Source organism: Paralichthys olivaceus, chromosome 3 (genome assembly GCF_024713975.1).
Source record: "Paralichthys olivaceus isolate ysfri-2021 chromosome 3, ASM2471397v2, whole genome shotgun sequence".
Classification (NCBI taxonomy): Eukaryota; Metazoa; Chordata; class Actinopteri; order Pleuronectiformes; family Paralichthyidae; genus Paralichthys; species Paralichthys olivaceus.
In genome coordinates, this window is record NC_091095.1 from 19,824,962 (window position 1) to 19,849,498 (window position 24,537).

At 43.0% G+C, this 24,537-nt stretch overlaps 1 protein-coding gene across 1 annotated transcript; it reads right to left on the reverse strand.

The window, feature by feature from the left end:
• Positions 1 to 1,294: 1,294 nt before the first annotated feature.
• On the reverse strand, positions 1,295 to 19,930 carry pdgfra (platelet-derived growth factor receptor, alpha polypeptide). The gene is made up of 29 exons (XM_020081005.2): positions 19,754 to 19,930; positions 17,475 to 17,550; positions 17,099 to 17,389; positions 16,384 to 16,644; positions 15,794 to 15,933; positions 14,748 to 14,910; positions 13,341 to 13,533; positions 12,503 to 12,618; positions 12,119 to 12,415; positions 11,764 to 12,030; positions 11,491 to 11,621; positions 11,191 to 11,359; positions 10,871 to 11,060; positions 10,598 to 10,713; positions 10,353 to 10,479; positions 9,668 to 9,864; positions 9,068 to 9,162; positions 8,645 to 8,777; positions 8,213 to 8,317; positions 7,732 to 7,842; positions 7,144 to 7,297; positions 6,264 to 6,424; positions 5,829 to 5,944; positions 5,151 to 5,273; positions 4,948 to 5,059; positions 4,474 to 4,573; positions 4,164 to 4,269; positions 3,236 to 3,471; positions 1,295 to 3,143 (listed from the first exon to the last, which is right to left on the reverse strand). The coding sequence occupies exons 2-29, from the start codon at positions 17,530 to 17,532 to the stop codon at positions 2,996 to 2,998; spliced, it is 4,416 nt and encodes a 1,471-aa protein (XP_019936564.2). The 5' UTR covers positions 17,533 to 17,550; positions 19,754 to 19,930; the 3' UTR covers positions 1,295 to 2,995.
• Between the last annotated feature and the right edge of the window lie 4,607 nt (positions 19,931 to 24,537).

The following is a 24,537-nucleotide window of genomic DNA, read 5'->3' on the forward strand; positions in this document are numbered from 1 at the left end:
GGAAAGATAGATTTTATGGTTTTAAATGAGTTGCAGGAGTATATTTGGTGCTGCACCTTTCTTGTACCACGCATCCTTCTACGAGGTTGGAATGGTCAGGGTTAAAAACTAAAGAGGGTGTGATCCTGAAGGTTCACCAATACCTGGAGGCTCAAATCATCCGGTGCGCCTTTACATCACGTTGACCTTCCTCTTATCTCCCACCCTGAAGGCACAAAGCATCATTTAGTTACTAGCTCCCTCAAGTGGAGATTGATGGTAACAGCAGGTTTTTTCACCACTATTAGCAACTACTCTGGAGTTTTTTTTAGATTTATTTTTGTAAAACTTCAGCCACAAGAGCCACCGACACTGAGGAAATAAGGCAACAGATGTAAATGTCTTAATAACTGTTAATGTTCGTCAGACAGTCTGGTGATAAACTGGTGTGCAGCCTTGAGGTGAGATTATGGCCCTCTGTTGGAAGTCATTCATATTGCATTAGTGATAGTTGGATAGCAGAATGAAGATAGTTCTAAACTGATATCATTTATGCATCTCATTTTATTAAATATAAAAATCACAGCACAATTTTAAATCACTATGTTGATATTTTAACTTGAAGCTACTTTTTGTTCTTCAAATGAAGATTACGATTTAAAAAATGTAGGAGTTTCCAATGTGTCATAACAAAATAGGAGATTAGTGAAAGGCCACAAAATGTGATGTTTGTGTACAGTTAATTATTCGTTTTTCCTTTCTTTCCTTTTTTGACCTGATCCATAAGGTGGTAAGCACCAAACTGAAGTGAATACAAAGTAGCTCCAACAATGAAATGCTGCTTCAACATTGATACATCAACATCAATAATCTGAGAATGTCCTTCACATTCATAGATTAAGAGCAATTTTCCTGCTTGTGAGTATTTTTACCTTGAAACTGCATATACATTTTGCGAATGTGAATGAACATGTATTTTGAATTCAAGGCTTTTATTTTTCTAAATTGTTGTATTAGTATTTTTACTAAATTTTTCCATCAATAGCTGTTTTATGTTACTGTTCCTGTGTGTGTTTATATATGACTTTTCACATATACTGGGCTTTTCTTTTTCTGCTCTTGTGTCATTTATATCGATATTTTACCAAATATCTAAAATGATTACCATTATTCTTGTGTGCATTATTATTTACCTGCATTGTCTTTTAAATGTCATATTCTTATGAGCAGAAATGTACAATACGTATTTATATTTGGTCATTGTCCCATGTTCCATACAGTCATGCTCATGTAAATCCTCCACTGAGAGGATGTGTTATTGTTTTTACATGATAAATCATTTATTGAAATATAAATCATCTGAATGTACATGATGTAAAATAATGAGACATAGTACTGAATCATACAAGGTGTGATTAGCTATAATTACAGATACTGTACCATCAACAAAAAAACAAATCAATCACCTGCAGCATAAACATTCACATCCACGCCGCTTTAAACATCTGAAGCCAAAGCCAGACTCTTTTTGTTTTTCCAGCCCGGCTAATTTCCAAAACAAGATGGAGCAAAAAAGACAAAAAGAAAATGTGCAACAACAATTGCAGATTATATCACAGTCAACAGAGTGGCAGTGGCATAGCTGGTACAGTAGCTGAAAGATACAGACGATTACAAAGAGTCTACACATAACTGATGTATGACATCAGATCAACATGGATCTCTAGTTCATCTAGTGTCTTAGTATAACTAGAACCTGCTAATAGACAATAGATAACATATGAGACTGGACGACATGGCCTGCTGGAAAAACACTGCTTTAGGATAAAATTCTTTTTTTGGGTTTTATTTTATGCTTTCCATATTTATATTGTCTCAATTGCTTTCATACGTTACACACATGAGGAATTACGCATATTTAAAAGTTTCTAATCCACAAATGTTTTCTATTTGACTCTGTGCTGTCCATGATGGCAAATGTTTTCAATGAGGAAACGTTGTTTTATTTCATCAAAGGGGTGGACAAGGGTTCAGAAGCTTAAAATGCGCTTATATAAAATTCTTGAGCATTATCCCAAAAATTCTCTCTTATAAAACAACTCTGGAGATATTTACAATACAAACACACTTTGCTTCTCAAAGCCCATCAGGGATGATGCTTGAGAATGTTAGGTTGGATTTGGACAAAAAGGTGAGACTCCCCAAAGATCCATGCAACTCAAAGGCTCCTTTTTTCATAACCATTCCAACAGCTATGGTCAATATCTACTCGGTATTCACAAATAATACATGTATACATAAAAATGAAGTAAAAAAATAAATTTGAATTAATGCAAGTATATTTAACCACTGAAAACATTATATGGTCATAAACAACAAATGCACATAGTCCAGATTTTGTGCTTTTAAATCCAAGTATTGCTACTGATTGTACCAGCATCAGGTGCTTCTCTTGTGGCAGGTGATGGTGGGCTGAGTTTACCTGCCATTGCTGTTGCTAGTTTTGGACTCATCTAGTTTAAATAGTGCATCTGTAGTGGTTAAATATATATATATATATATCATATCACATGAATGATATCCTGTGGTGTTTGCTCATTTAGAGTTGCTGACCGATGCATTTGATTTGTCCCTTCTTGCTTATGTTGCTGTTAAGAGAATGCCCGATAAAATAAAGCCCTACAAATGAAAAAGACAATCTTTTTTATTTGCTTCATCTCAATATGTCCAACTCACAGCCTCAGTGGCTGTGGTGCTTTAGAGTCCTTGATGTCATGATTTCCTCAATACTCACTCACACCTCCAGCCCAACAGGGGGCAATGTCCAGGGAGAAGTAAAGGGCGTACAGCACGATCCCCACAGACTCATCCAGAGAGTGATATGGTTTTGTTCAAGGAGAAGGAATGGCGTGGGCTCGACGGTAGATGGCAGAGTCTTTGGCTGAGTCTTTCTCTAGCACCTTAGGTCCTGACACCCCTTCCACTTGGTGCTCACACTCTGCAGACGGGGTAGTTGTCACAGAAAGCTGTCCTCTACCAGGTCACTACAGTCCAGACACATCTCGTCCAGCAGCGTGATGTCCTCCAGGGTCTCGCCCTCCCGCTTAGCAAAAGTGGAGCTGCTGGAGCCAGTCTCGATGGCGCTCTCCTCGGATGTCTGAGAGCTGCAAGGGGGCATGAACACCACAGGTTAGAGCCATCTCTGGTGATATACAGACACTCTAATGTGGTAGAAGTAAATGTTGTCTCCATTCACCTGTGTCTGTTCCTCTTTCCATATTCATCATCAGATATAGGGTCCAGGTCGGGGAGAGGAATAATGTAGCCGCTGTCGGAGCTCAGCCGCTGCTCGTCGAAGCCGCTTTCCCGGTCCTTCAGCTTGCCCTGGTTCTTGTATGTGATGCCAATGTAGGCGTCGTCGTTCTCCAAGCACACTCGAGTCACGGCAGGGTGGTCACTCTTCAGGAACTTCTGGTTCACCCTCTCATAATGCTGCACAGCATAGACAGACATAAGTAACAACACCACATTTGTCTTGCAGCACAAAAGCAAGGAATACAGCCACAAGAGAACTGTGATTTTGAGTGTGATCACAAGTTGTGTTTCCAGCTGATAGTGTGATCCAAACTAAAAGAAATCACACATCCCATCCTAACCAGAGGTGCTAAAACAAGAGCTGGTTCTTTCTTTGCCCCCCCACGACCGTTAAAGCAGTGTTGAGGAGGCAGAGGTAACGCTGTTTTGATGTGCCATGTGTGCCGTGGAGTTTAATGGGGTAATTAAGGTTGGGTGGTGGAAGCGAGAACTGGATCTGCGTCATTACCCAGACCCAGCCACTCTGAAACCCAGCTGCTGCATTCGCACTCTAATCACTGGTAGGTCTGTTTTTTTACAGAAACGTAGAGAGCCTGCAGCAGAAAAACACCTAAGCACTCTCAGGAGAAGTGAATGGGGGGGTTTAAATGAACAGTGTGCTACTTGCATGCATTCAAATTAAAATGAAAAATCTACTTTGCTAGTCAACATAGCAACAAAAGCAGGAGAGAGGGCGTTTTAAATATCAGCCAGAAAAATGTAAAAAGAGAGGTTTGTGCAGAGGTCAAGAATGAGAGGTGGTAAATTAGAAAGCAGGTGTTCACAATCCAAAGTGGTCTGAAAGTGTGAGAGGTCAAAGGGACACTTACCCGCTTGTAGCTGGAGGGCAGCAAGGACCCTACAGTATCACTCAGACCCAAGAAAGAAGGCCTCTTCTCTGGCTCGCTGTTCCAGCACTTCATCATCATTTCATACCTGCAAAAGCAAGAAAAACCATCACCATGGAGAGCAGCACAACAAATTCTGCACCTTGTAATTTAGCCATGACTCATGTCAGCCACTGTATATCACCAGCTCAGAAACAACCTGTTCTGAGTTTTCAACATTCCTCATCTGACAGTATATGTGGGAATCTTTATGTCAGCAAACGGGAAAGTCTTCAAGTGAGTGATCACCTACACGTCATTAGGCGCATGCTCAGGCTTGGACATCCTGTATCCACTCTTGATCTTGTTGTAGAAGCTTGAATCCACGACCATCCCTGGGTATGGGGTGCCACCTGCAGACCAAAACATAAGCACAAGAGGACGTTACCACAGAACACCAGTCTCCTATTTTTCTTTGTTAATTGGTTTATCCAAAAACTACATGACGGATTTCCACGAAACTTGGTGGAAGGATGTGGTATGGGTCAGGAAATAACCCATTCCATTTTGGTGCAGATCTGGATCAGGGGGTGGATCCATACCATTGCGATAGAGGATGTTTTTCAACATTTTTTACCATTTTCCAGGAATAATTCATGGATCTTAATGAAAAATAATATTCAAAAAAATCCGGCACATTAAGGTAACAAATGAGTCTTTGCAATTTGGAGCAGCTTGATTGAATTTAAGGGGACTGTTGGCCCTTAGCTTCGAGGTATGTGCTCACCTAAGGAGAATATCTCCCAGAGGAGGATGCCGTAGGACCAAACATCGCTGAGGGTCGTGTAGAGATTGTCAAAAATACTCTCTGGTGCCATCCACTTCACAGGCAGAAAAGTCTGTGATGACAGAGAGGAAATGTTTAATCTTAGTTACAAATGCTCTGAAACTACATGTTAGTTATGGAGTACTGTTTGAATGGAGACTTACGCTGCCTTTGGAGACATAGTTGTTGTCATGCATGATGTCTCTGGCCAGTCCGAAGTCACAGATCTTCACAATCTTGCCCTGAGAGAGGAGGACATTCCTGGCTGCGAGGTCTCGATGCACACACTGCACAAAAAGAGCAAGTAGGCAAAAGTGATTAGTAGGTCGTGGCATTAAATGCACAATTGTTGCATCCATTTCCAACATTCTGCGCCCACAGCTACTGACTGCGTCTATTTCTGTATATTTCATTCCAGAGTTCATTTTTAATACCGTTTCATATTGCTTTATAAAGCGTGGTCTTTGTGTAAACATGCCAGTTGGAAGGATGGCTTTGACCACTGGATATTTAGGGATAATAACTATGAAGCTGAATGAATGGCTTTGGGCTGCAGTGTGTGCCTGCCTGGTAATTCTAGCCCTGGCTGTGCTGCTGCTATATTCAGTCCCTGGCCTCGCTCCTCAGTGGGCTCAGCAGTCTTGACAGAACTGCTTATCACACAACCACTGGTTTCCTTGGGTGTCCCCCCACTTCGGCCAGCACAGCTGTCATCATATAGAACACAGTCCCTCAGTGCAGTGGGAAGCAGGGGGGTGTGAGTCTTCATGTAGTGTGCACACCAAAGCAAAACAAAAACATTGCTGGGAAAAAAAAGAAAAATGATTTTTATACAAACATACGTTTTTGGAAGCCAGGAACTCCATGCCTTTAGCCACCTGGTATGTGAAGCTGAGCAGGTCGGTGGTGGTGAGGCCCTCGTTCATGTCGTCCGACAACAGGTTGTCCATGTCACCCTCTAATTTGGATAACACACACACAAAGTAAACACCATGAGGTGGTACATAAGCAGTACATGTATGTTCATTATGAATGGTAAATATAGCGCTGGCTGCTCAAACCTGGCTTTTACTAATGGCAAGGAGAAACTGGGCATTATTATGCATGTGCTGCAATTATCCTCTCAATGTAATTACAGGGCTGTGCCAGTCCTAAATTCTGACAAGGGTGTATCCCCTCAACCGACACTGACTCAAACATAACACTGAAGCCGTGAGAGGACACAGCAGTAACTCAGAGAGGGAGGAGAGAGGAGAGAAAAGAGCTGCAGTGCCTACCACTGGAGTCTTTCTGCGAGGGTGGGTGGTCGTAGTTGGATGTCTGGATGTCTGAGTATTTGGGGGCATTGCTCATCTCCAGCATGGGCACGTACTGAGTGTTGTCCCCTTGCTTCATGTCCATGTAGTCTCCTTTGCTCTCGAAGGACAGGATCACATAACTGCAAACACAAGAGAGGAAGGCTTTTAAGGGATGAGGCCAGGACAGGTCATGGGGATACTGAACCATACATCCATTGTGATAATGCATGTTTTTATTCAGTCCTTGTGTGTACTGGGTTTGTCAATACGTGTGTGTGTGTGTGTGTGTGTGTGTGTGTGTGTGTGTGTCTGTGTGTGTGTGTCTGTGTCCCTAAATCATCCCACTCCCTATGGCTGAGGTTGAGATGAAGATGTGGTTGAGGCTAACACAGTAGCCAGGAATAAGTCATGTTATGGTCAGTTTGAGGTGTGGTCACTGTGAGTCATCCATCAACACAGATGAGCCTTGGTGGGGGGTGATTCACCAGGAACGTCTGGGCGGACAGAATTAACAGCAATCTCCAGTGTAATACAATTAGCTTGTAAGCTGAAACCACTTCAGACTGCAATTTGATTTGGTGAAGACGCCAGACGATCTCCTTAAGTGTGGAGAAAATGGCGATACGGTTACGGTTAGGGAGAGGGGAGAGTGTGTGTTAGTGTGAGACAACTGCACAAATTGTTGTCAGTGGCTCTGGTCTTTGGGAGGAACAGGGGAAGAGTTTTGGTGTAGAGATATGGATATAAATGTGTATCTTTTTGTCCAATCCATAACATTTCCATTTGTGTGTCTAATTCAGGATTTGAACTGTAAATGCATGTATGACCATGAAAGCCATGAAACGTATATATGCGTTACCTCCTGCTGCTCTCATCTGCAGGGTTGATCCCGAAGATGTCCAGCTCTTTTTTACTTTTCTCTGGGTTCAGGCTCATGAAGCTCTCTCTGTTCTTGTGCAGGTAGTTGACCAGGTCCCCGTAGAAGCAGTACTCTGTGATGATGTAGATGGGGCCTGGGAACGACACAGCAAAGTCGTGCATCGGCGTCAGTCTGCAGGCTAATCTTATCAGGGACTCGTAAAGGCTAAAAGCACAGTCAAGAGGGCAAGCCTCCACTTCCCCATAAAAAGGCTATTAAAATACCACACCCACCGAGAGCTGGGACGAGGCTGTCAATCTTTTTTTGGTGGAGCTCTAAATGAGTTAAACTACCAAATCTAAATCAGTGTGTGTGTGTGTGTGTGTGTGTGTGTGTGTGTGTGTTTGGCAGCGTGGATGTGGGCGGTATTGTATGTGTCTTTGTAAAGTGGTGACTAAATTGCAAAGGAAAGGCAAGTCTGGTTGATGTGAGCTGTTATTACGCTGTACAGTATTTACCTATATGAAAGAGTTTCCATCTTTTTGTCCCCAGTGCGTGTTGTGTTGTATGTGTGTGTTTATTATTCACCTGACTTGGTGCATGCTCCCAGGAGGTTAACAATGTTGAGATGAGGTCCGAGATGAGTCATAATCTTCAGTTCAGACATCAGGGCTTGTTTCTCACTGGAGCGTGCTGTGGCTGGAAGAAGATATAGTGACCATGACTACCATCACATGCATTCAAACCGCCAACAAGCCAAACAACACACTCAGACAAAACCTCCATCTGAATCCTACGATTAGATGTTGTTGTAAAGACCTAATTTGACCTGTTGAATCTTTAGTATTGACATTTTTTTTAACCATTGTTGCTCCTACTAAAATCAATTGTCAGGGGACATGCTGCTACACATACATATTTCATTTTTCTGTTCAATTTTAGCATTTAATTAGTTAACAGGTATAATGCACTAATAGATGAATCAATCTATTAGTGTATTAATGTATCTTAATGTCTTTCCTTTGTATGAGGCTTTGTGTCATGTTATATCAGGGGGTTTCAAACTCACGTTTCAGCATCTTCACTGCCACCTTCATGACAGGTTGGGAGCGGCTGAGTCCGTAGGCAGTGCCCTCCACTACCTTCCCAAAGGCTCCAGAACCCAGGATACGACCTGAGAAAGACAAGAAGACACAGGATCAGTTATCAAGGAGGAAACACAAAGGACCTGCACAAACACAGGTATGCACACACACACGTTTGCTCTTTGGATGCCTCTGCTTCCCCATCTGTGACTCCTTCAATGGCTCGATGTCCCTTTGATCGCTGGGTCAAACCAATCTCAAAGCCAGCAAACCCCTTTACTGCCCAAGCCAGTTTATCACAGCCTCACTTCAAAGACAGAGGGAGACGTCCTTACCGGAACATCACTACAGGGAGGCTGCAGAGCCTCCAGAACCAGACTGCAGAGTTAGCACACTGAGAATGACAGTCAGCTCACCGAGCACAAGTCTGTCGCGGGGGAACTCCCATCTGGAGTCGTAGGGAAGCTGCATGGGATCCACGTAAATGTACTCGTGGCCATCTGGACTCACAGACTCTATGACCCTCCAACGGATCTCATATCGAGGTTTCTGGAAGACAGAGGGCATATGAAGAGCAGGTTAATTAACCTTGCACTTGCTTATGGGTGCTCACTTTGGCTTTCTAGACCATACTCAGTAGTTTTTAACTGTAACTTGTAAAACCACCTAGAAATGTAATTTTATTTCTTAACTTAGAAGACATAGATATAGAATAAAGTGTTAAAATCACATGTTGGGCCTTTTAAACTTTAACATGAATGCTGAAACAAAAGCAATGGGTGAGTGAATGGGTGAGCACACGAAAGGTGAGAGTAAATGCTGAATGATGGCAGCAGTACCTGTTTCCAGATAATAACCAAGACAATGAGTGAGATGATGACAATGACCAGGAGCACCAGCACAGCAGCAGCTACAGTCAGCTCAGGGTGAGGGCCTGTTCAGGAGGAGAGCCAGGGGTCACACATGTTAGATGAAGTGCAGTATAAATATGTTCTATGTGTTGCTTAAGAAAGGCGATAAAATCCCTGAGGTGTCCAGATTACTAAATCCAAAACATGTGCTGGAGAGACAAAGCAGAGGAGGGGGGGTGAGACCAGGCACTAGAACAGGGGAATTGAGCATAAGGGTTTTGGGGGAGGTGAAACTCATCTGGAAGGACCAAATGGCCCAACACTGTCTGGCTTAGCTGTCTTAACTCTCAGAATGAGAGTGCCTTCCTCTGAGCCCCTATCAGCTGTCTCCCCACAAACTCATCTGACAGCTGCTTCAACACCGACAGCACTAACTAACACAGCCTGTCGCACCCCGAGTGTCACAAACGGAAGAAAATAAGAGGAAACAAGGTGGAAACAACAACATCAAATGTCAATTCAAAGCTGGGTTTTAAAAAAGGAGAGTTACTTAAGAGCAAATGTGATAAAATGTGCGTTCATTCTCACCGTTGGAAACCAGTTTGACCTCCCTGCTGACGGCAGCCATTTCGTTCTTGGCCAGGCAGCGCACTGCCAGCGTGTTCTCCAGGTGACCAAACATGACCTGGCTCTCCAGGTTGTTGTCTTCGTCTATGTGGGAGTCCACCGTGATCTTAGTGGAGTTGGTAGAAAGCGGAACCCAGGAGGACGAGTCATTGGCACAACTGCATGGGAAGAGCGGAAAAGAGATGTGTAATCAATTTTAAAGAAAAAATAGGATGAAATGGTGAATATCACTTTTACTTTCGAAAGTCTTCCGAACTAGACAGAGCAGATGCAGTGGAAGTTAGGGACACATCATCAGCAGCTTTCTGGTCAAATTTGGTTTTAAACCTGTATATTCACAGTTTTCCTCTTCCTTGCTGCACTGTACATTTTCCTAGCAAAGAGTATTGCCTTCTTTAGGTTTATCTTTCTTTAAAATTGTAGTAGTGGATCGCAGGATCCCAGGATATTTTCGGACATTATCACAGTACACCATTCCTCTCAGGAAGGCCCTGGTGTGTGTCCCATAGCCAATCATGTTTTATTGAATTGGGAGGTTTAAGGTTTTTGAGTATAGTATAGTAAGTAAAGTGTGAAGGGACCACATGTACGTAGACTGAGAAATATAGAAGATGGTCAACGATGTACTGAAGAAGACTGAACTTACTGTTTGATGTTCTTGCAGATGAACCACTCCACCACAGGAGTGGGCTGCCCTCGAGTGATACACACCACAGACTGGCCTGTGGCTGAGCCATGGTGGATGTCCATCAGCTCAACAATGACTGCAGGCACTGTAACATAGTCCAACAGAGTGTGTGTGTAAGTATAAGACAAAAAAGCTGGGAACTAAAGGTTGTGAGATCAATATCCAGGGAAATAAAAATCATGAAGGGCTTGGGGCTTCCTGACCTTTGACCTCCAGGATCAAGCTAACGTCCTGACTTTGGTTTCCATTCTCCACTCGCATCGTGTAGTTCCCGCTGTCCTCCTCTTTGGCGCGGATCAGGGTGAGAATGCTCATGTAGCTGCACAGAACAATAAAAGCAGAAACTGCAATAACCACAAAGCCATACGAGTTCACCTCGCACTAAACCATAATGACAGGCCCAGCAGCGTGAGGGAATGTAACTTTCAGCTTGTCATTAGCTCTGCTGTCATTAGTGTGTACGCTGAACGCCTCACCTGGTCTCGCTGAGCTGCCGCAGGCTGGTGGAGATCTCTGCCGTCACGTCGCTGAGTGGGACTCCATCTTTGAGCCACGTGACGTGAGCAGTAGGGAAGGAGTTGATTTCGGCCTTGAAGTCCCGGACCTCATCCAACTCTGCTGACTCATAGTCTTCAAAGTGTGGCTTGATGGACATGAACTCACTTCCTGTTAGAGAAGGGAAAGAAGAGAGGCCGACAGAGAATCAGGAATTGTTTGGTGCTACATGAAAAAATAAGAATTTATAGAATGATGCCTAAAGCTTTTTATTTTAAGATATAAAATACAGCTTTCATACCAAAAACTCTAATAGCGAGTTGCTTTGTCTGGCTCTCATTACTAATAATATCAGTGATGGAGCAAGAATAGATGCCGCTGTCTTTGGTCGTAGCCTGCGGGATCGTCAGGGTGTAAAGGATCTCCTGATCCCTCTTGTTTTCATGCACGGTTTTTGTACCACGATTAGCCTGTCAAGGGACAAGGGATAACAGGTACTTTGAGTTTCCAGCGACCAGAAACTTAGATTTAACAGAGGGAATAAAACTAAAGCATCAGTTTGAGTTAATCTTTTTATGCTGCAGATGACTTGTAGCCTCACCAGTTTGCCAGGGTATTTCCAGTGATCTTCCAGAATCTCTGATCCCCGAGCCAGACAGGTGACTGCGATGGTTTCTCCCACCAGCAGAGCAGTCCGCTTGGCTGTCAGCTCAACATGTAGCGAGACACCACCTGAGATATGACAACAAGGTTAACATGGGTGTCAGGGTAGAAATCAAATGAAGAAAAACTGAGCGGACAGATCAGGTTTGAATAGTGTCTACTTTGAGCAACGTTGCAAACATACTACTGACACAATCAAGTGAACACACACCTGTCCAGCCGTGGACGATGTACTCCCCACTGTAGTGTTCCTCTCCATTTATGAGGGCCTTACAAATGTACGTTCCAGCAGTGAATACCCCCAAAGCGCCCCTCTTGCTGTCATAAACACTAGGCACAGGCTGCTGGGTATCAACATTAACCAGGGTCACGTTAGCAGTGGGATCAGACACTCGGCACTGGATCTCCATCTCCTCATGGTCGGACAGGACGTGGTTACCAAAGGGCACCGGTGATGGCACAAAGGGAACATCTGGATCTGAGCAAAATAAAATACAGCTCTGAGACTAGATAACAAAATAAAGTTATAAAAGCAGACAAAAACAAATCTGCTGTGGACTACATACCTGGGACATAGATATAAATGCTACTGTCCTCCATGTCCTCAGTCGTGTTTCCACTGTAGAAGCACGTGTAGTAGCCAGTGTGCACTGCAGTGGCAACATCCACAGTGATGGTGGATACGAACAGGCCGCTGTTGTCCTCCTGCGATAGCTCCAGCACATGGAGTGGCGTCTCCCAGACCAGCTTTGCCTCACCACGGCAGGTCAAGGTGAAAGGAGTGTGGAGAAGCACCACCATCTCATCTCTCTGTGGCAGCAGCACAGGGGCGGAGGATGGAGGGAACATCATGGCAGTTGGAGCTGAAAGAATCATATGTACATGGCTCAGTCATAGAGCATCATTCCACTATCTATCTATCTGTCTTTTTATGGATCTGTCTATCTTACCTTTCACTTTGAGGGTAAAGGAGAACTGTGCAGTGCGAGAGCCACTCAGCACTGTGATGGTATAGTTGCCGTTGTCTTTCTCAAGAGGCTGTCGTAATGTCAGAATGCTTTGATACCTGTGAGACAAGAAATTCCAAATATTTTATTATTTCGATTAATATTTAACATTTTGGAAAATACTCTTATTCAACAAGGGCGTATCCAGAAGCATGACCAGGGGGGCACTGGCCCTCACTAATATCTGATTGGCTCCAGAAGGGCACCTGCCCTGTCTTTATTCTTTTTTTTAAAAATTATCTAGTCACTTACTAACAATACTAACAACAAATATGACAATATGTTAAGAATTTCACGCAAGAAATTATAAGATTGATGAGACGCTAACATCTGTGCACTAAATGTGAATCTACAGATGGCAGCCGGTTAGCTTAGCTTAAAGACTGTGAGCAGAGGGAAACAGCTGGCATGACTGTGTCCAGAGGAAACAAAATACGCCTACAGTTCTTACTGAAATTTCATTTATTTGATATGAAAATATAAAATCCATATGTTGTGGTTTTATAGTGGGTTGTGTGACAGACTTTTACAGGCCCAAGTAGTATGGCAAATAACTTCCTGTAAACTGTAGGAAAAAAGTCATTTTCCTACTTCTGTTTCTGAATGGATTCAACAAACAATGTATAAATTGTGAATTATTGAGGGTCAGATTGGTGGATTTTGTTATGTTGGACAAAGCTAGGCTAAGTTAATTACTTGAGAGTGTTTTTCAGTGTTATCAGACCTGACATATCTCATCCAATAATCAATCAATTAAACTAATCAAAATCATTCCTCTCACCGATTCCCTTCGATGTGGCTTGTTTTGGTGAGGACATAGTAGTTCCCTGGTAAGGCTTTGCCGTCTTTCAGCCATATCACTTTGGGGGCAGGGTAGGCATTGATGAGAATAGTAAACTCTGTCTCCTCCAAGAGGCTGACAAACTCCGTCACCAGAATGCCGCTGTGGTCCAGAGCCACAAAAGAATTGTCCTCTGAAGAGAGAGAATGAGAAAAGATGAAAACGAGTTAAGAGATTCAGTGGGTAGATCCATAGGGGGTAGAGGAGCAGGAGTGGGGAGATGAACAACACCAATCACCTCACTGCCATCTACAAAAGTTCTCTGACGACTCTGCTGTCGTCGGCCTCATCAGGGACCGAGACGACAGAGCCTACAGAGAGCTCATTAAGGACTTTGTAGACTGGTGCCAGCTGAACCAAAGAGCTGGTGGTGGATTTCCGCAGGCACATACAACCCTGCACACAGGTGAACATCCAGGGAACGGACATTGAGATGGTGACATCTTACAAGTACCTGGGTGTTCACATGAACAATAAACTGGACTGATCACACAGCAACATTTAAAAAAGGTCAGAGCAGACTGCATCTGCTGAGGAAGCTCAGGTCCTTTGGCGTGCAGGGTGCACGCCTGACTTCTTTCTATGACTCTGTGGTGGCATAAGCCATTTTCTATGGTGTAGTCTGCTGGAACAGCAGCATCTCGGCAGCAGACAGGAAGAGACTTGATAAACTCATCAAGAAGGCAAGCTCCATCCTGGGATGCCCTCTTGACTCAGTGCAGGTGGTGGGAGAGAGCAATTTTTATAAATACCCATATTTATTATTTATTATCACTAGTAAATACACTGCCACACTGTCTTTCTGTAAACTTATTGCACACTGAATATGTTCATATGTATACAGGAGTATATTCTTTCTATTCTATTTTCTTAGCTTTAAATTTATCTTATTTATATTTCACTATTGTTATTGTTTTTAAAACACTACTGTCCTGCTCCTGTGACAAAGAAATGTCCCCGTTTGTGGGACAATAAAGGTATTCTGATTCTGATGAAGGCAGAGTGACAGGGATGGTTGAGGTGAAACTAAGGCCTGACACACACACGCACAAACACATCTGTTGAAGTCATCCCATAAAACACAGTGGGTGATGTTGAAAGCAGAGATGAACCTTTACAGTCGGACAGTAGAAAATGACTTCCACACACGGCTTCAAGAATCTTGTGCAACAATCTGTGAAACAAATGTGAAACCATGACCACTTTACCAGAATGATGATGAGAATATTAAATGTGATTAAATGTGACTATAATCGTAAGTGACTTTAACCCACTGATGTGACTTCTTTTAAATCTTAACAGTTTTGCTGAAATCTCTAAGAAAATATGTCTTGGGGAAACACTTACCGAAGACAGTGACGGCCACGCTGCTCACCCTGACCTCCCCGCTGATTCCGTGAGTGATGGAGCACTCGTAGGTGCCGCTGTCCTGAGCAGTGGCTTGTGGGATACTGAGGATGTAGATGACCTGCACAGGTAATGTCTTTTTCATCTGAACTGCTCCCACAGCCTGTGCACACAGAGGAACATTCAGGGTTAAAGCTCCTACTCACCACGACAGGGTAAAAAAAGGGGTTAGTAACATGATATTTGAATTTTTTAACTCTGTGTTTTTCCATCTTTACAGCAACATTTTTAATGTATCAGAGTCAGTGTGACGTGCAGCTGAAGGCAAATGGTTAAACACTTGTGAGGCCACAGCAGATAAATCAGGATCACAGGCCCTTTTTAAAAGCCTGTAATTGCAGCTAAGACCAAAACCAGGAGTCGGGAGTCCTGCGTTCCTACCCTCACTGTCTCTGGAAAAGGGTTTAGAGGTATTCCAGAAACAGACAACGTGTTCTATAGATTAAGAATCCCAAGAATAAACATAAACAAACATAAATTACACTCTTTCAGATCCTTGTCGCTAACACTTCAAAAGCATTAAATGTTTAGCTGTGCTGACAACATCTGTCCTACAAGTCTAAAGGTCACCGGGGTCAAAGGATTTACTGTGTCCTCTTTTGAAAGGCCTCCTTCCCTCAAGCCATTTGTGCTGAGCTTCCACGTCAGTGCCATTCACACGGGGTTAACTGCGGCAGGGGCCGTTTGGCTGGGTGTCTCGTAATGAAGACACAACATTCAGTTACTGCTTTCTTAACACATACTTTATAACCACTAAGGGACATTCTCAGAGCTATATTCCACTTGCTCCTCGGTTTCGCTCCAAAACCATTATTCACTAATTTAAGGCTCAGTGCTGCTGAGAAGGAAATGACATGGAAACATGACAAGGCCTTGGAGGAAATAGTGCAAGACAGTCAGACAGAGGACGGGCGGATGAACCCACAGAGGAGACTGCATTGAAATTCTAAAAAAACACACAGAGAGGAAAGGAGTTGCATTCTTGCCTGCTTTTTGGGATGGAGCCACTGCTGCTGAAAGCCCAGCCCAGCGGGAGCGATGCAGGTGATGTTGAAAGGCTGCCCGGCCCTCACGCTCTCCTCGCTGGCTTTTACTTCCACTGTGAAATCCTCCATTTCTGCAGGGGCTGCAGAGAGACATCAAGAGAGCAGTTATCAGCACCATGACTGGTCCCCAGATAGTGACAACTTGATTCACATGAGCTCATTTATCATGGAGTGGTGGCTCAGTAGGTCGTCATTACTCGCTCACACACACATAAAGTGAAAACAGGCGTGTTAAGTCATCTCCCACTGTGCTAATGATGTAATGTCATGCCTCTCATAGAGTGAGATCACCCTGCAGCCTTCTCGTGGTAAACAGACTGAGGGAGTGTTTCCAGCTGTGCAGATTTTGAAATGTCATCTGATCACTTTAGTGCTTTTAAAAAGTAACTTGCCTCTTTCTCATTGTACATTTTTGACAATACACATTATTACAGTACATACAGAGATCCATACAGATCCATACAGATCCATACAGACTCAGTTATCTTCTCACACACATTGAATACAAGACAATCTTCATCATGACTTACCCTCAATTCTCACAGTGTAAACTACACTTCTGGCTGTCTGGCCATTCACCGTGGTTTCACACTGGTACTGCCCAGGAGCGAGGCTCCCGAAGAAGCCCATCTTGTTGTCATAGAAGGCGAGCATCTCCTCTCCACTGGGGACGCTCCTGAGGATGACGTCTGTGTACGGGTCAGACACGCGGCAGGAGATGGGGACTCCTGTCGTGTCCATTGGGACTTCAACGTTTTCTGGGGTCTCTGGAACAAATGGGGCCTGGGGATCTAGGTTGTGCAAGGAGAGAACATTTTGTTAGAGTTGGTAATTGGACTGGGTTTGAAAAGATCCTTTGTATACTTATTTTTATACTTAATTTCAAAGCTATTACATATTTTCTTCTGAGGCAAATTGGCTGATTTAAACATCTTTTCTTTTAAAGTTATATATCTTGAATTTTTGTTTAAGAAACAAGCACTAGTCTTCATAGAAATGAAAGTTCAAAACATACCATTGCTTAATACACTTACATGTTTTGGTACTAGAGCTTTACTCTGCATTAGACAATGCAATGTATTTGATATTGCCAAGTTATTTATCTGACCATGATTATTTGGTATTTGGTATATAGTCATAACATGTGGCCACAGTGCAGATGTGCAAAAAGTATTTCAAGCTTTCATACTGCAAGTTTTCTCTCCATTTGGCTGCATGAAAAAAATTGTAAAAATTCATATTCACCTGGCACAAAGACATATATTCCTGCCTCATTGTCTTCTCCTGGCTCGCTCTCCACTTTGCCCTCCTGGCTTTCATATACACACATGTAGTAGCCGGTGTTTTCTACTGTGGCATTGTAAATGAAGAGCGTGGCAGTGTAGTATCCTGGATAAACAAAAGTGTTTGCCGGCAGGGGTTCGGCCCAGACAACGTTTCTTTTGCCTGTGCAGCTGATGTTGAACACAGAGTTAGGCTGCAGGATGAACTCCTCCTCATTGGACACAATGGTTGGTGGCGACAGTCCGCTAGTGACTGGAGGAGAATTTGAAAACATTACATGCTGTAAAAGTGTAAGGATTTAAAAACTGAATTTTACATACATGAGTATTTAACTTACCTGCAACAAGAAGCACCGAAATACCCAAACAGACGACATACACCTTCACCCCATCCATGATTATGGATGATCTGGCCTATAATGACAGAACATTTTGATATTTAGTAAAAAAAAAAACAGATAAACACTGTTTTTGATTATTTCTGATATGAAATCATTGTCACCTCTGACAACATTGCTGTTAAATCAATAAATATATGTCTTATTGACTATTGAATGTCCTGTCAAGCCCCAACATGTGAGTAGTTTCACTGGCTCAGGCTAAAAATCCCACAGTCTTATGGATGGATCTGGAGAATTTAACTTCAGCTCTAATGGCTTGTGGTCTCCCACATCATGTAAGTGCTGAAAAGGCACCGGTCTGAGATCTGTCAGGGGATTACATTAACTGTTTTTCAGTATGATGAGGGTCTCGACAACAGAACCACTGATTCCCCTGCGTCGGAAGACTCCATTGAGGTTATTTTAACAGGATGGGGAAGACAGGATCCACTACTCTGGCTGCTGCGCGCCTGCTGGAGCATGAGGACTGTCGGTAGAGGGCGACACAGTCCACTTTATGAGGGCATTGAACCTTCTCGGATATCATCTCTAGGTTGCCCGCTCACTTTTCCGAAGTTTAAAAAAAAAATCACTTTTAAAATCCAAAATTTTACAAGTCACGCCCTTGACTTGTAAAATTTGGGATTTTACACAAAAGGACAATTTGACAGTCCGGTTTTTTCTTTTTTTTGTTGCTGGGTCAACCACACCTCGAAAGGAGGCCTAATTAAGACATTCTAAAGTTTAGTGCAGACTCCTCATAACCCATCACACACATCAGATAGTTTTTGTTTAATTTTGTCACACAGTTTCTGCAGAGGACAGCCCTCTACAAACCACGTCTGTTCCTATTTTTTTTTTAGAAAAAATCACTTCACAAGTCAGCTCCATTGCACGGATCACTTGAGTGAAAAGACTTGTATGTTAAATCTGTAACTCTTGGTTAGATGTTTTGTCTGTGTGGAGAGTCTGTATCTACAGTTTCTCCACAAAACAACAGAGCCTGGCCCGCGCAGTTTCCCGTGGCTGTCCGCTCTGGCTGCACCAAGACGCGCTGGAGTATCCGTGGTCAACCTGGGTTTGTTATAACTATAATTAGAGGACCCACTTCACACAAAACTATATATTTGCGTGGGAATCGGCTGACAGAATGCCCAATCCATTTTGACGTGTTTGTGCACACTCAATAATCAAAAATGTTTTTTTCTTTTGCCTTGGCTTGGAGAAGATCCCCCAGCCGCTGCGCGTAAATCTATCTGAGCCGGTTGCAGTTCGGGCTGTTTGCACGTCGTCCTTTTCTTTTATTCCCTCGCTCTCCCATCAAGCCTCTCAACAAATGTGGCTTGATGCACGGCTCTGCCGGGCCGCAAACATCTGAGCAGCAGCTGACAAGACCTGTGTGCCCTCCACGGGTGGTCAAAGGGTTGATTTCCAGGCGAATTGTTGTGGAATCTTTCTGTAAAGCATCATTGAGCAGTAAGCATCAATGCAATACAAAAACGTTTTGAAGATCTTTTCTTCAAAAATATTTGAGGATAGTAAAACTATTTTTATATTCCAGCGCAATATCCCAGCAGGGGGGTTCGGTGGTTAATGAAGAATGCGTCGTGGCTCCAGAAAACTCTTCTTCCCCCCCACCACTTGAATCCACTCAGCTGCAGCTCGGACAGACTCATTCCAATGCCTCCGGTGCCGATTCTCAATTTTAATTCCTTGCATTCCACGGAGAGACGAGAAAACAGTGCGATTCACAAGTTTCCAATGTGTTTCCCATTAAATCGCCACGGAGAGCATCCCACAATGGTGCCTTCAGTCTTGGAGGTGACACCTCCAGCTGTGAGGCCGAAACGTAGCGCTTTTATTCCAGCAGAGTCTGGGACATGTCTTCGCTCGGCGTCCAGCGGGGGGACCATATGGCTCACGGGGGACAGACATCTTATCTAAAAGAAAATGCATTGCCCTCTTGCTAAAGTTGCATACAACTCACAGGGTGCTACAACTATTTTGGTGAGTGCAACTTTTTAAGAAACTTTTCCAGACCTGTATGTATGAAAAGGGTGGAGGATACTCTGATCATTGATAAAACTAATTAGGGCTGCAACTGAACTCCCACTAGACCATAAATGAAATAATCCCATCAGACTCCCCGCGTTTAAACAAAGCCCCCAAATTAAAAAAAAAACGACTGAAAAATGTTTCAGTCATCCTTTTGGATTCCAACACAACCTTTTAATTACCTTTAAGTAATCCCCTCTTTATATTCCTCTCGTGTCAGTATATCCACAGTGAATTGGTGGCTCCAAAAGGCGCAGTGAGGGTCCTTTCAGCGGTTTCTGTAATCCTCAGAGATCCTGCGCTGTGAGAGCATATGCGCGTCGGACCCTCTGTCCACATCCACGACCGCCCTCGCAACTGCGCTCCGGCTACAGCGACCTGTAACTGATTCAATGCTACAGTCCACCCTCCTCCACCCCCTCCCTCAGAAAAAAAGTAAATAAGTAAGTAACCCTCAGGAAATGCCCCCCCCCCCCCCCCCCCTTCTCCCTCTCTCCTTCACTTTTCAAAGTAAGAGTCCTTTTTGGGGTGAACATGCAGATGAATATGTGCGCGCTGGCATGGGAGGGTGGAGTGTAATTTTAGCGAGGTTTTAATCGGATAGGAGAAGTTTTTTGGGAAGAAAAGTAAAAGAAGAAAACTTGAGGGACTTGTGTTGCATCCGATGGTGTTTTACGCTTACAAGTCCTCACAGATGCTGTTGTTTTGTGGAGGAACGTATTGGCGATTCACCTCAGTCAGATTATTACAAAACATTTTTTTTACAAGAAGCAGTTCAGATGTGAATGGAAGCGGCTCTTGTGCACCATTCACAAAAGTGTGGAACAAAGGGGACAGTGGAGCGATGAGCTAGGGGGCGCTCCAACATCATATCACAAGCCACATCTCTCTCTCTCTCTCTCTCTCTCTCACACACACACACACACACACACACACACACACACACACACACACACACACACACACAGAGAGAAAGAAAACGAACCCTGTTTAGTCGCGCACATGCGTCAGCTGTTCCTCGGCTCCTGCAGCGCCCCATCAGCCCCTTTTTACCCCGGGGCCCTCCTGGCGGGCACAACGAGAATAATGGGTGCCTACAAATCAACTATCTCTGCGCACAGAAGAGGAGCATCAGACCGGTGTCTCCTCATGGGGCCTGATGCACACCGAACCCCTCACCCCTCCCCTCTCTCAGCTCTGTGCAGTAGCTTGGCGCAATTACTTGCACATGTTGCCGAAAAGAACAGTTTCCTTGTTCTCCAAACAAAGCGTCTCAACCCCGTAAGGGCGTGTTTATACCTCAGAGCTTCTCCTTGTTACGGGGTTTTCTTGTTTTCACCTATAAAATGTAGCTGTAGACCCTGACATAGTACATTTATTTTTTGAGGGCAGTTTTGGTGCCATTGGCTGCTGGGGAAAATGTTTTTAATAAACTTTGCATATAACTAAAGGAAATATCAAATGTCACCAAAACTTAAAATACTACCAACAATATAACTTTTGAAAATAAAAAGTGATAAATAATTAATCAAAATTCCTCAGTAAACACTGTCTTCTCCATGGCATCGAAATGTCCTCATGTCCTGAGTCCCAAAATGTGTTTTTCATTGACAATATAAGATTCTGAGGGTCCTCCTGATATTGTACCTATAGAATATAGATTGCACACTGTACTTGGCTCCAGACGGAGCAGGATGCTGAATATCTTTGCAGCGGCCTTATAAAACTAAAAGCACACGCCTTCAACTGTCCACCAGGGGGCTGTGGGAAAAAATGGAAACCGTTAGAAAACAAGAATAAAGGCTCGAGCATCAATTGAAATAAAACTGAACTGAACTAAAATGTCACATTAGAATTATGATACGCTTCCTTTGAAATACAAACACACGAGTGTAGCATATAATTTCGGCACATTTCATCCTCCCTGCACGTGCTCATATACGACACTACAGGCCTAAAGCCCGAAAGTGTATCTAAAACACAACTGATGTAAATACACGTCACGTGTTGTGTGACAGTGTGTGTGATGTCACAAGTGTTTGAAGATGACGCCTCACTGACGGTGGCTTTCAGGCGGAGGGAGCTGTCCAGCGTGCTGAAATCTCCCCACTGCATACACCCACTTGTCCGCCTATCTATGTATCTATGTATCCATCTATCTGTCTGTCTGTCTGTCTATCCGTCTTTCTATCTATCTGTCTATCCATCTATCTATCTATCTATCTATCTATCTATCTATCTATCTATCTATCTATCTATCTATCTATCTATCTATCTATCTGTCTGTCCATCTATCTATCTATCTATCTATCTATCTATCTATCTATCTATCTATCTATCTATCTATCTATCTATCTATCTATCTATCTATCTATCTATCTGTCTGTCCATCTATCTATCTATCTATCTATCTAACTATCTGTCTGTCTGGCTGTCTGTATGTCTGTCTGTCTGTATGTCTATCCGTCTTTCTATCTATCTATATGTCTATCCATCTATCTATCTATCTATCCCTCAGTCTGAATCATTTTACTTTGCAAAACAACAAATAAAATAAATTAATTGGCTGTCATATAACTGCAACACAATACCAGACTACATGGACAGAAAATTACACAAAAACATTTCAAGCTTCCAAAAATCAATTCACCACTGTAATATAGAAGGCATTTTACTGCCTGAGGCACATTACTTGGCTCATCTCAGCTAAACAAATGTAATTTGATTTTCAATAATAACACAAATAGACCAACTCTCTTGTGTTCCTGTGGACCTGACTCCTACTGTGTGTGAATGCACCTGACACTGTTAATGCACAGATTGATTTACCCACTTGTCTTTTCATTTTCAAGCCCCCCCCCTTAGACACACACACACACACACACACACACACACACACGCACACACAGACACACACGCGCGCACACAGAGAGGGAGAAAGGGGGAAAGAGAGGGACAGAGAGAGAGGGAGATACATTTGTCCCTCAGAGAAACTAGTGTTCAAATAACAGGAGGTCATCATCAGTTGAAGATGCTCCTTTAAGTAAAAAGACAACACCTTCCTCCTCCAGGACTCCTCACTCTCAGATATAGATGGGACCCTATAGGTCTGTATGGTCTATATGTGTGGAGGATGAATATCGCGCCGCTGATTCATAAGTGCACGTCTGCTCAGGAGAAGACAGCGCTGCTCCCCTCTTTTCCACACGAGCACTTCAGCTTCTCCTACTCTCTATCTCTCCGCATGAGACAGCAGCTGCAGCCGGCTGAAAAGCCCTCTTATTAATTGTCTTTTGTCATGCGTAATTGCCTCGTTTTCAATAGTGGCCGAGGCCTGACGTCGTTGGAGTGCTCTCCTTTTTTTCCTCTGCATTCGTAGATACATTGCCTTTCTTCTCATATTTACAACCCACTTTCTTTTTTAGCTTTTTGGATTAAGCAATGTGATAATAAATTTTAATGAGGGTGATAGTTTTGGAAGGGGGAGCCAATCTACCTGAACAAACACATCTACTCTCAACATGACCTTAAAGTCTGAGGGGGAGCAGGGTGGGGTTCCCTCTCAGAATTGCGGTTTACTCTGTTAGTAATCGCTTTAAATGCTGCATTTGTCTCTCACACCTGCGAGGGAACTCTAATTCGATTAATAGGAACTTCAATATATATTCATTAGATGGCTTTCCCCCAATAATATATGATCACCAGCGGGATGTGAAAGGGGATCATTTATTCGCTCTCTGAATGGGCCTGTGTGGGACCGAGACTTCACCTGCTTCCCCTCTCAATTAGGAATGTATCCCAAACTGACAGAAACGAGTTAAATTAGGCGTCACCTAATTTCCAGTGGCCCCTCCTACGTAATCCCTCCTTAGAGTCTTTCTCCAATTGAGCATGCCCCCTTTAATTCACCATAAGTTGAAAGGTTCAAATAGTGCCTAATGAAACAGTGACTAAATCGTCCTCGCTCCCTCGGAGGAACCCTGTAGCTGTCTCTCAAAGCTCTGTGAGCGCACAGCCGTCGGGGGTCTCGGGCTAAATGCGAGTCCCAAGGCAGGACAATCTAACCTGTCAAAGCCTTTGCCCACTTCTATATATCCTTGTTCTGTGCTTTCGAGCAATAGCAGCATAATCAACTGACGTGAGACCGAAAACGCAATTAAACTCGCTTTGGACAAGGAAAAAATCTTTTCAAAAGCAACCATTAATGGACTATTGGCTGCTCCCCGGGGGCGTTATCGGGTACCCTTTTGTGGCCAGATCTAAGAAGAAATTACAGCTACACTTCTATAAGCTTACTCCATCCATTTAGAATTACACAGTTTATAGCATGTAAATGGGGTTCTGATAACTAATGTTTTTAAAATAAAATAAGCACGAAGAGTGTAGCTATGACAGCTTAACAATAATGGCAATAATAATGATAATAGTTGTCAAATTATATAAAATACATGGGACGTTTAAACCCTTTTAAAAGCACTTAAACTGAAATCATCAATTCCAATATACATTTTTGTTGAGAAAATTTATCAACCAATTCTGTTATTTAAAAAAATAAAATTAATGTTGGTATTTAAGGGGATTACATTATACGTGGAAGTCTCTGGTTTGGAAAATATTGTTTGGTTTTTTATTGTATTTTGCATTTTGTTACACATACTATTTCTCTCTCATCACTACAACTATAAGATCACTGCATCTTTTTAAATATGTCAAGGAAAATATTATGTCAATTAGTCTTTGTATACTTTTGGAAATGCAAAAATGAAGGGAGTGTGTTTTTCTGGATGAGTTGAAATTGAGGCAGAGCTGTCTCAAGTTGATATTTTTTTCATTATTTATTTTATTATTTTACTGTTATTATATTATTTATCTATTAATTTTCTTTTCAGTTGTAAAATGTTGGCAGTGTTAGGCTCCTCATTGTTGCAGCTCAACACATCATTGGTAAGTCAAAGACAAATTTAGG

Excerpts from the sequence above, each read along its gene's own strand:
- pdgfra (XM_020081005.2), bottom strand. The coding sequence starts at position 17,532 with ATGGATGGGGTGAAGGTGTATGTCGTCTGTTTGGGTATTTCGGTGCTT. Across the intron at positions 15,934-16,383 it reads TTACACTGTGAGAATTGAGG|CCCCTGCAGAAATGGAGGAT; the intron begins GTAAGTCATGAT and ends GTCTCTCTGCAG. Across the intron at positions 10,714-10,870 it reads CGGCAGCTCAGCGAGACCAG|CTACATGAGCATTCTCACCC; the intron begins GTGAGGCGTTCA and ends TGTTCTGTGCAG.